The sequence below is a fragment of the Pristis pectinata genome, chromosome 9 (genome assembly GCF_009764475.1).
Source record: "Pristis pectinata isolate sPriPec2 chromosome 9, sPriPec2.1.pri, whole genome shotgun sequence".
NCBI lineage: Eukaryota > Metazoa > Chordata > Chondrichthyes > Rhinopristiformes > Pristidae > Pristis > Pristis pectinata.
The window spans coordinates 15,655,670-15,668,492 of NC_067413.1; the positions used below are offsets into that span (position 1 = coordinate 15,655,670).

Sequence of the window (12,823 nt, forward strand, 5' to 3'; positions counted from 1 at the left end):
CACCATCCAGGCCAGATGCTTTTGGTGGGTTCATTCTCTGGAAGACTGATCTTACATCCACAACGGCGACTGTGTGTTCAGGTGCATTGGAGGCTGTCAGGGTGAGTGGTGACATTTCAATCCCCTTCTGTTCAAAATGGGCATAGAATGCGTTAAGCTCATCGGGAAGGGATGCGCGTTGTCGGCAATGCTGCCCTACTTTGTTTTGTAGCCCATTATAGCATGTAAGCCCTGCCACAACTGACGGCTGGTCTGGGACTCAATTTTGGACTGGTTTTGTCTCCTGGCATCCCCAATAGTTTTATGGAGGTTGTATCATCATTTCTTGTATAGGTCAAGGTCATCTGATTTGAACACTGCAGTCCTGGACCTCCCGGTTCGTCCATGGTTTCTGGTTTGGGAACACCCATATTGTCCTCTTTGGTACACAGTCCTCTACACACTTGCTGATAAAGTCTGTGATTGTGGTGACATACTCAATTAGGCTGGCTGCTGAGTCTTTGAACATGGACCAGTCTACTGGCTCAAAGCAGTTGTTTAGAAGCTCATTTGTTTCCTCAGGTCAGCAATGTACGACTTTCTGTATTGGATCATCCCGTTTCAGCTTCTGGTTGTATGCAGGGAGAAGGAGCACAGCCTGGTGGTCTGATTTACCAAAGTGTGTGTGGCAGGGGGTGGGCTCAGTTGGTGTCTTTGATGGTTGTATAGAAATGGTCAAGGGTGTTTGGGCTCCTGGTGGGACAGGAGACGTGCTGGTAGTATTTTGGTAACACACCTTTAAAGTTGGCCTGGTTGATGTCACCCACTTTGATAAAGAGGGCTTCAGGATATCCCGTTTCAAGGCTGTTTATCACGGAGTATAGTTCATCGAGTGCAGAACTGATGAAAAATTCTTTTATTCAATATGTGGTGGGGTCTGGAACTCACTGTGTTGGAGGCAGAAACCCTCACTGCATTTAAAATGTACTTGGAATCGCATGAGAAGAGTGCATGGCTATGGACAAAGAACTGAGAAGTTATAGAGAATTGAGAAATTCATTTTTGACTGATCTGGACATGACCAGCCAAATGATATGCTGCCTTGCTGTGTTTTTATAATCCTAAGGAAAAATAATTGCTCTGATACGATATAAGGGATAAAATGGGCAACAGCAGCGTTGATAATGTTCCTAAAGGACAGAAATATTGTTGAAGGTAGTTTTCCCAAGGGTTTTCTATCTGGACAACTGCTATATTTAATATAGATAAATTTGACTTTGGGCATCAAAGATATCACAGTATCAAAATTTACAGAAGATTCCAAACTTGGAATACAGTGTAGTAATTGTAAGGAATATATTTACGATATCTAGAAAATAAACTGATTATCCAATCTTTCCTAACAGCAACAATTTTCCAGTTCTGGTTACATTCTCAAAACCCTCCCCTAAATGCCCTCCAGTGCAATCACATCTTTGCTGGTAATATGCTGACCAGATCCATATAGAGTTCTTAAGCTGTGGTCTAACTAGTGTCTTACGCTGTTAAATAGAACATAGAATAGGGCAGCACACGAACAGTCCCTTTGACTCACAATCTTTGTGCTGACCACAATGCCAATTTAAACTGCACATCTGCCTGCACATGGCCTATATGTCTCCAGTCCCTAACTCCCTGTTCATCTGTCTGTCTATATGTCTCTTAAATGTTGCTATCGTATCTGCTTCCATCACTTCCCCTAGCAGCGCATTCTAGGCACCTATCTCTCTCTGTGTAAAAAAAAAATTTGCATCACAAATCTTTAAACTTTACCCCCTCTCACCTTAAAGCTATGCCCTCTAAAATTTGACATTTCTTCCCTTGGAAAAAGGCTCTGACTACCTACCCTATCTATGCTTCTCATAGTTTTAAATACTTCTATCAGGTTGCCCCTCAGCCTCTGACATTCCAGAGAAAACAATCCAAGTTTGTCCAAACTTTCCTTATAGCTAATATTCTCTGATCCAGGCAACATCCTGGAGAACTTCTTCTGCACCTTCTCTAAAGCCTCCACATGTGGTGACCAGAACTGAACACAATACTCCAAATGTGGCCTAACCAGTTTTATATAACTGCAACACAACTTCTTGACTTTTATACTCAACACCCTGACCTATCAAGGCAAGCCTGCCCTGTGCTTTGTTTACCACTAGTGTTGCCACAATTAGTCAATGTATGAGATAGTCCATACCTACGCACAGCAAGATCTAGGCAACATTCAAGCATGAGCTGATGCGGCAAGTAACTTTTGAGTCACGTCAGGCAATGGCCATCTCCAACAAGGCAGTCTAACCACCTACAACTCAATGTCATTACAATTACTGTACCCCAACATTCTTGCTGGTGGTTGGGGCGTGCGGGGGGTGGGGGAAGGGTCACAATTGCACCCGCCCCATACCTGGCTTCAAGAGCAGTTTATACTCTAGATGTCTTGTGATTTGCTGTTAGACTTCCCAAAGCAGTCATTCTGACAGCAAGTCAGGAAAATGATGGAACACCCTTCACTTGTCTAGATGATCAACAACACTCTGGAAACTTAACGTCATCCAGAACAAAACAACCCACTTGATTGGTACCCCATACTGTTGATGTCTAACAGCTTAAGGATTTGATTCTGACCTTGTGTGGAGTTTGCATGTTCTCCCTGTGTGTGGTAGGGTTTCCCCTGGGTGCTTTAGTTTTCTACCACATCCCCAAAAAATGCTGGTTGGTAAATTATTCCTTGTGTAGGTGGGTGGCAGGAGAATCTGAGGTGAGTTAACAGACTTCTGAGAGATGATAGGTTACAGAGACTTGGGAATGCGAATAAGAGATGGCAAAGACTCAACGAGCCAAACAGCCTCCATTTAAGTTGTAAGGAAGTATGAACATTCATCCCCTCCACCACTGGTGCACAGTAGCTGCAGTGTGTACCATTTACAAAATGCAATACAATTAATCACTATTCTCAATACCACTTCCCAAACTTGTAATATCTACCATCGGAGGACAAAAGCTCAGGAGGACAGGGAAACTTTCCACTTGCATGTTCACACATTATCCTGACTTGAAAAATATTGCTGTTCCTTCAGCCATCGATGGGTCTAAATCCTAGAGCCAACTCAAACAGAATTATGGGAGAACCTTCACCAGAAGGACTGCAATGCTTCAAGAAGGTGGCTCAGCACTACCTTCAAGGCATTTAGGGATGGGCAGTAAAGGCTACCAGTGACACCTAAATGCCAAGTGATTAGTAAATTAAAAATTGAGAATAAAGCTGAAAAAAATTTTTAAAAGATTGCAAGAGTTTTTACAAGTATATAAAATGAAAGAGAATTTTGAAGGCAAGAATGACTTACCTTAAAGATTGAAATAGAAAAAAAAAACTATAAAATTGTTGAGCCATGAAGATGTTATTTTATGTACATGTTGACAAGGAGAAATCAGAAAGCATTTCACAAATAATTCAGAGCCAAAGAGCAAATAAGAATGAGGAACTTGCAATTAACATTAATAAAGAAAAATGACTAGAGAAACTAATGGGTCTAAAAGCCAATAAATCCCTTGGACCCAATTGCCTACGTGCTTAGGTTCTAGAGAAGTGGCTGTAGAGATTGTAGCTGTATTAGATATGATTGATGACAACTCCCTAGATTTTTGAATAGTCCTAGCAGATTGAAAGACAGAAAATGTAGAAAATTTCTCTTCAAGAAAGGAGGGAGAGGAGGAGAAACAGGCTGTGTGAGATAGCACAGTGGCATAACAGTGAGTTCAGTTGACAGCTCCAGGGACCCAGGTTTGAACTTGACCCTGGCTGCTGTCTGTGTGGTGGTTTCTATGTTTTCCCCAAGACCATAGGGTTTTCTGTTGGGTACTCCAGTTTACTCCCACATGCCAAAGACACACTAGTGGGTTAGGTGGCTGGTATAAATTTATCCCTTAGTGTAAGTGGCAGAAGGATCAAAAGGAAGTTGATGGGCATGTGAGAAAGAATGCATTGCAGGGCCACTGGGGGTGGGGGGGGGGAGGGCTGGGAGAGAGAGGAATTGCATTGGTGGGAGCCAGCATGCACTCAATGACCTCCTTCTGTGTCGTACTAAGTAAAATGACCAGTTAAACTGTTATATTTTAGGTAAAATATTGGAACACATTATTAATAAAATGATAACAAAGCACTTAGCAAAGCATAATATGATTAAGCAGCATCGACATAATTTCATGAAAGGGAAATCATGTTTGATAATTATTAAGAATTTATTGAAGATGTCTCCAGCAGGTTGATCAAGAGGAACCAAAAGATGTAGTCCAAGCAGATTTTCAAAAACTGACACCGAAGGTCGTTAAGCAAAAAAAACTGGAAATCTGAAATAAAACAATGCTGGAAGTACTCAGCTGTTCAGGTTGCATTTGTGGTGAGAAAGTCAATACATCAGGTCAATGACCCTTAATCAGAACTGATGTTTTTACTTAAGTTTATGGGGTTGGTGGCAATATATTAGCATGGACAGAGAACTGGTCAACAGTCAAAAAACAGAATGCAAGGATAAGCAGGTCGTTTTCAGGTAATAAGGCTACAGCTAGTCAGGTGTGGCAAGAATCATTGCTTGCATCTCAGCTGTTTACAGTTTACATTAATGATTTAGGTGAAGGTACCAACTGTAACATATTCAAGATTGCCGAAGATTCAAAGCCAGGCTGGAAAGAAATCTAAGAGGTGGTTGCAAAAATGTAATAAGGAGATACAAACAGATTATGAGAATGGTCAGGGTGATAGTTAATGGAGTATAGTATGAGCAAATGTGCAGTTATTCACTTTGGTAGGAACAATAGAAAAACAACTTAAATGTTGATATGGATGCTCTCCTGCACGAAACGGAGGGTAGAACAAAGAGCAAATGGGAAGCCAAACAGCATAATGCAATGGGGCTTGAGTAGAAGAGTTAGGAAGTTTGTTACAGTTATAGTGGGCTTTGAACCATAAGTGTGGTTTCACCAGTGTACAATTTTGGTTCAGCAAGGATAAAACTGTTTTGGAGGGATTGAATAAAAACTGGGTAACTAGACCTACTTTCTGGAGCTTAGAAGCATGAAGGGTATCTCACTGAAGCACCAAAGGTGTCTGACCGAACAAATATTCAGAAGCTTGCCTGGAGAACATAAAATGAGGAAGAACAGTCTGAAGAAAAGTTTCCCCACTGCCATCAGGTTCTTGAACCAACCCAAAAAACCTTAGCACTACCCTTGGACTATATATTTTCACTTTCTCTCTCAATCTTGCACTAGTGTTGTTATGTTTATTTTATTTATTTTGCACACGTGAATGTATAATTTATGTTAATTTAGGATGTTAACTGACATTTGTCCTTGTCTTTTAATGTACTGTGCTGTTGCAAAAAGCTAATTTTCATGGCATATGTATGAATCCCTATGACAACAATAAATTTGATGCAAGAATTCCTTCACAAAAAGGTTTGCAAATTGTGGAATTTTCTGCCATAAGATTAAGAGTTGCGACTTACTGTGGGGAGCTAAATCTATCAGATTGCCCTCCTGGTCCAATGGTAGTGCCTGATCTTGCTACAATTTCCCAGCATTACACTGGTTAATCACCTCTCAGGTTAGGAACCAGGTCAGATATAGTTCAGTATAAGAGAAACCCTTTGATTTCAATGGTGTTGCTGAGCAGAGATTTGGGAGACAATGCAAAGATACCTTTTTAAAACAAAATGATTTGGTTTACTTTTAATATTTTCAATTAGTGTTTAGTCAGACATATTCAAAAATAGTTTACTTCAATTTTAAATAATATTTGAATGTAAGAGAAGTTTATCATTGATAAAATCAATGACTAATTTGACAAAGGACAAAATGCCACCCTCAGCTTTTACCTTCTGTCAGGGGCATTTCATGAGAGAATGGCAGCAGTTTCACTTGCAGCAACCTAACGCAGCCAGTATTATTCAGCTCATTGTAGTTGATGCTTTTCTGAAGTGAATGACAAACTGGCAACTTGTGCCGGGGAAGTAAAACAGGATCTTCCACCTATGTTTTTCTCCCTCTCAAGATTTTTTACATGGTGATTATGACTGCACTTAAATTGCAATTAATTGGCTGAGAGTCACTTTAGAATCTATGGAGGATACAAAAGCTACCATGCTAATGCAACTTCTCCTACTTATTTCTTTACCACCCTTATTTACCACTGGGTATCAGAACCATTGGGAGACATGGGAATCTAATGCATTTCCATACCTTTACAACCAAATCCATTTGTACCACAACTACATTAATTGTACTTCAAGTTACTTCAAACACTGTCATGCAGAGAAATATTCTTTCAGTAAAAATAGATCAAGCCAACAAATTATTAACTCAAATGACAACCTGCCAATTACTTGAAGGTCTAATGTTTAACTTACTTCGGTAAGGAAGGCAAGGCACGCTCTCCTTCTGCGGAAAGAAGAAAATAAGATTAACCAGATTAATTATGTCCTTCTTCATTACTTGAATTTTAATGGATTGTTAACTAAAGCAGTGAACATTACTTTAAGGCTTCAAGGTAGAAGATTGAGAATGTCATAAGTCATCTATTAATGACTGCTGGTTTATTTCTATCCAAGAAAAGCTTGAAACAGCAAACTGAAAGATATTCAGCTACTTAAGCTGAATCTATGAACATAACACAATGGATCATGAGGTAACTGGACTGAATTGGGGAACATACTTCCAAATATAAACATTGTTTTCAGCCATTCTGACCAAACGCTCTGGAATTCATACCCAAAACTCTCCATTTCCATTTCTTTTTTCCAACCATTTGTGTTGCTGCTAAATTTGATTCATGATTGAATTTCATCATGTAGCTTTTGATGTTAAAGAATTTCTAGTTATGTAAGCATGAATGGTTATAAATTAACCATGTTGCATCAAATAATTTTCATCTGTATGATTTAGAACAGAAGGTTACTGTTATGAATTCAGAACATTGCAGGAGCTGATACTGCTACTGGCTTAACATTGGTGGCCTTTTAATAAAGCACGGGCAGCAAATCCAACAATCTCCACTTGACCTCTTTGCTGTTCCATGTGCATCTCAGCCTTTGAATTGTGGTCTGCCTGGCTCTATTACAGAAACTAAACTGTGATTCTTTCCTTTCTTCTTAAGCTAAAATTGGAAAAGGCGTCCTATCAGAAAGCTTGGTCATCCTAGCTTCCACCTAATTACGAATGCATTATTGGAATTACCACCAGTCAGATTATTTTGTATTTTAAGATTTATTTATTTTTTGTTCCAATGCCAATTATTGCTTGGTCTTACTTTTAGATATGCTGAATCACATTTTTCAGTAATAGTATGTTCCTTGTGGGGAGGAAACTGAAAAGCAGATACATTGTGGATGAACCCAAGTACGTAGGGATTATAAACTAAAATGGAACACAGAGCAAACAACTTGCCCCTGGAGTGATTTAAAAAAAATAAAACCCTCATTTTGAACAGAAGGCAATTTTTCATATATCTATAATCATGAAAGAGGGGCGTTCGAAGACAGAAGACTTAACATTTATTGTGCCTGAACAATACTTATTGTGAGTGCATGTGAGCAAGAGGGAGGCATGAAGGAAGTTACTGCAATCCAAACCATTAGAATAAGCTGCTGCTTCTGGACAGCCAAATCATTGCCCAGATGAATACCAGATCAGTTATTTAAAGTAATATTAGGTTCAAAAATCAAATTAAAGCTCATCTAAGGAAGCTGCTCATTTCTAGAAACTCTTCTCCAAATATTTGCTGTGAAATTATAATACAGTCTGCTTATTATAGATATTTGAAACAGTGTTTGGATTGAGAAGAACTATAACAGATAAATATTAAGTCTTAGAAAACAATCAGAATCAATACTCCATGAGAGCACATTCAACCCATTAAGCATCTGGCAGCTTTTCCTCAGAATTTTCCTCAAAACTTTCCTAAAACCTCAGCATTATCTTCTCATATCATTTTAAAACAGTTGAGAACATAATAGAAGAAAGCTCTAAATATTACTATCTAAAATTAAGTGGGGAACGATAGAATGGAGATTGCCTGGCTCGTGGATTAAGAGTTGCATATCTGCATAACAGATATACAACAATAAAGCAGCATGCACTGTGAAATGCTTAATAAAGCTCTGTCATTGAATTCACTGCAGACTTCAACAAATAAGAGTGTGAAATCTATCCATAGTACTCTTGAGATCAAATTTGTTGCAATCCTTCTGGTATATATTTCTGGAAAAAAACCACAATGAAAAGCTCATCCAAAATTCAACTAAGATATATATAGTGTACTTATTTCACAAGGTCTCATACAAGAACTGTATTCTTAGCTGTCCTGTGCACACTCATCAATCCATCATCCTTGGGTATCAAATCATCCTCCATCAAACGATAAGCACATGTCTGCTGACACTTTTGTGAAGTATTGAAAATGGCTTTTTTTTCCCTAGTAGGGGTCCCATTTGTCATTTAAGTTGCACGTAAACAATTCCATGGTATTATTCAAAGAAAAGGAATGTTCTCCCAGATTCTGATATCATTTTCCATTTCTCTCTGCTTACAGTCACGATACCAAAGGACTGGAAGACTGCTAATGAATTACTGTTATTTGATAAATGAGAAAAATATTGCAAGTGATATCTTATTTATTACAAAACAAGAGGCAATTTGGCCCATCAGGTCCACATCAGCTTCCACACAACAATCAACCCCATTCCTCTTCTCCTCGAGTCTCTGCAACTTCTACTGCACGCCTATCAACTCTCTTTTGATTCCCTTGCACCTTATTAACACCAGGGGGGCAATTTACTTGGACATCTTTGAGAACTGGGAGGAAGCCACAGCACTCAGAAGAAACCTATCTGGTCACGGGAAGAACATGTAAACTCCACAAAGAATGCAATGGAGGTCAGGTTCAAACCTGGGTCTCTGGAGCTGTGATGTAGTAGCAGTCTCCACTGCACCACCCACTTGGCTAGCCAGCCTAACATCTGCAGTGCATAAACTAATTGGAAAAATTCCGAGTGACAGTGTAAATCATTACTTAGAATGGAAAGATCAATCATGGACAGTCGGCATAGATTTGCTAAGGAAAAGTTATATATTTTTTTTTTAAGGTCAGGAATTTTCTGATGAGGTGAATAAGGAGGATCAATTAAGTAAACTCATTTGATTGTCTACATAGATCTTAGCAAGATGTGTGATAAAGTCCCCTATGACAGACTAATCAGGAAAATTACAGCTCAAGTATCCAAGAGAAAGTAATGCAAATCCAAAGTGAGCACTTTTGTGCTGGGAAGGCTGTCTGCAGTGGGGTTCCACAGGGCTCATGGCTGGGACCCATGATTCTCAATGCATCAATGAATTAGAATTATGACAGAGGCTGGATTGAGAAGTGTGTAAATCATACAAAAAAACTGCACTGAACAAGTAATTCAGTAATGCAAAAGACTATGGAAATATTGCAATTGCTGACAGAGCACGGAAGCTTATTATCTCAGCATAAACATGGAAGCTGATCATATATCTGAGAGCGATGTCATTAAGACTCACTATGAAGATGGGGACAATATGGAAGTATAGTTCCTTATGCCAGGTTGTGTAAACAGGGAGCAAATCTGGAAGCACACTATCCATGATTGAATCATTGGGGATTGAATGAAACTCTATATTGATACTGGAGGATGATGGTGAGGTTGACCTTAACAAAGGTTAAAAAAACTGAGGGAAACAAGGATGTACCGTATGGTGTGCACACACAATTACAGAGAATGGTATTAATGACTTAATAGCCTTGGTCTTGTGACAAATTTGGTTGGAGTGATTCCATCAGGGTTTGTCACAATTAGCATGCTGCATTTTTACTTGCCCTGTTCACCATCCACTTAAAAACAGCAAGAAATTTTCAACTGAAGACGATTAAGATGCTCTCATTCATCTTACAATCAATATTCATCAACAGTACCAAACAGATTAAATGAAAGATTATGCAACATGTTCCTTGCAACTAATCTAGCCACCAATATTCACCCAAGTATGAACAGCTAATACAGCTTTTGTGTACTTCATGCAATCAACAGGAAATGAATTACTAGCCTTAAGCAGATGATGTATAACAGGAAAGAAATCATTCACATTACCAAACAGTAAATATGCACGCTTACTGTTCTGTACTAATTAACAGCTGCAAAATAAAAGGTTTTAGAATGAGGCACTGTCAGGAAGCAGGAGCTTTATAAAAGTGCCAAAATAATACAGAATCATCGTGCACTTAACATGAATTCAAATTCAACTGTGATTAAGCGTACACTTTTTAATTCTCACAATTATAAAATTATAAGAATTCAATCTTTATAAATGGTTAAAAATAGAAGTGAGCAATTCCAGTATCCATTGTTGATCCACTGCAAATCTGATTATTCCTTCCAAGGAAATTGCTCGCATTTAATTTCTATTGAGAATGTGCAATATATTTTACATTGGAATTTTAACATAAGTAGTGTTAACATTTCGAAGGTATTCAAAGTATCATGAACATACATAACAAGGCTCTGTTAAATTTGATGCTGCAAAACAAGCCTTTAATGCAATTCATAATTTCAGATTTCAATTATTTAATGCAGTTGCTGAAGATCAGATGTTGATTTTTTTTTAAAAAAGAGAATATCTTAAATGCAGCTGCTGGATATCACTTGTACATTAATAAAATAGAGAAAACTTCATTGGACCTACCTTTCTGGGACCTGATAATGAATGACTGTGCAACTCCATTCACAAGGCGGCAATAACCATCTATCAAGTCTGCCATGTTCTCTGCAATGTTCAGTGATGGAGTTGTTATGGTCAAAGGCTGAAAATAATGCAAAGTTATGTGAATGTCATGGCTTATGTCAGGTGAGTTAAATTCTATTTAAGATGCCAAAGGTGAAAACCCAGCGACCCGGGTTCAATTCCGGCCGCTGTCTGTAAGGAGTTTGTACGTTCTCCCCGTGTCTGCATGGGTTTCCTCCGGGTGTCCGGTTTCCTCCCACATTCCAAAGACGTGCAGGTTGGGAAGCTGTGGGCATGCTATGTTGGCACCGGAAGCGTGACGACACTTGCGGGCTGCCCCCAGAACACTCTACACAAAAGATGCATTTCACTGTGTGTTTCAATGTACATGTGACTAATAAAGAAATCTTATCTCACATCATTATAACCATAAAAAGTGAATGAGATCTTCCCAACTACTGTCTCTGCTTGTGCACAAATTACTAACGACTCTATGAGTGGTTTGACAAACAAGCAGACATGAACTTTATTTTCAATTATGCAATGTTAAAGAGAGCAATTCAATGTATATTCATTTAAAATGATATCTGCAAAACATCCTATTTTTTAATATAGTAATATAGTTACTTGTAGACAAGCAACACAATACGATGCTAAAACAAACATGTTTTTAAGTCAATTATGTTCTCAAGTAAACTGTCCTGCATGTTACTGGGTTAATTAGGTTCAAAGCCATAGCACAAATGGAAAATGTGCAATGTCATATTTATCTTTAAATGATTTTCAACCATCTGAGGGATCAGTTCATAAGTAGTATTTTATACTGTATGTGCTAGTGAGGGCTTAGCACTTGTTTAAGAATCCTTAGCAATTGTAATTAGTATTGAATGAAAAATCAAGCATTCCAGCTCCCAATTATACCTCAAAGTTCAGCACATCTGGTGTTCTACACAGATTGGCACTTGCCCTTACCTCTGAAGCTCCAGCTATTTTTAATTGCAAAGTTCCCTTTCTGTCTTTATCATCACTGTTTGAATACTGAATCGTCTGCACTTGGTTGAAATTAGCCAGGTGAGTTGGCTGTAAAACAAGAAAAGTTTTCTTTAATTAGTACAAAATCAATAACATTATATCCTGCATTCTGTTATTGCTTTTCACTTGGACTACCTCGATGTACTTATGTTCTGAAATGATCTGTATGGATAGTTTGCAAAACTAAATTTTTCACTGTATCTTAGTATGGGACAAAAATAAACCAATACCAAAACTAATTATAGTAAGTGAACTAAATGAAGATTATTGTCAAATTGAGAAAATCTAATAAAGCTGCAGTGATCAAAAAGGATAATGGAGCTTCTGGCGTATGCTGCTATCACAGTAGTTAAGTAAATATAGTGTAGAGATCTTAACTAACAATCCAGAAAGTAGAGTTCAAATCTCATTATGGCAACTATGAAACTTAAATTCAATTAATAATCTAGAACTTGGAACAAAAACAAAATTACCGATTAGTCTTAATAATCATGAAAAAAAACTATTGGATTGTTTCAAAAACCTATCTGGTTTCAAACAAGGAAGGAATAAAACTAGGTGGACTATTTATCTAGGCATCAAATTCAGAAATGAACAACTCCCAACCCAGTCAGCCTTTCAAAGTCCTCCTCATAAACTTTTGGGGACTTGTGTCTAAATTGGGAAAGAAGTACCAGAGAAAATGTCCCAAACCCCTCCTTCACCATCCCTGGAATGTCTTTCCCCTTCAGCAGGACACACCCACCAATGCCAAAACAGTAAGCAAAATGGCACTTACTCAGCCATAATGTACTCAAAACAACACAAGAAAATAGGAGAGTAGCTCGCTTGGCTCCTCAAGCCTGCACTATTATTCAACATGATCATGACTGATTTACCCAAGGCCTCAACTCCTCCTACAGTATGTGCCAGATCCCCATAACCCTCAATTTTCGATCTTTCAAAAATTTGTCTGCCTTCACTTTAAGTACTTCCAATGTGTAACCCA

At 38.3% G+C, this 12,823-nt stretch overlaps 1 protein-coding gene across 6 annotated transcripts in view; it reads right to left on the reverse strand.

Moving 5' to 3' along the window:
- The window catches only part of ptk2aa (protein tyrosine kinase 2aa), a 373,012-nt gene that overhangs the window by 125,309 nt on the left and 234,880 nt on the right, over positions 1-12,823 (reverse strand). For all 6 annotated transcript variants that reach the window (XM_052023866.1, XM_052023870.1, XM_052023869.1 and 3 more), the window contains 3 exons: positions 11,776-11,883; positions 10,765-10,882; positions 6,417-6,447 (listed from right to left, as the gene is read on the reverse strand). In XM_052023866.1, coding sequence (XP_051879826.1) covers positions 6,417-6,447; positions 10,765-10,882; positions 11,776-11,883 — 257 coding nt within the window. The remainder of the gene's footprint in view (positions 1-6,416; positions 6,448-10,764; positions 10,883-11,775; positions 11,884-12,823) is intronic.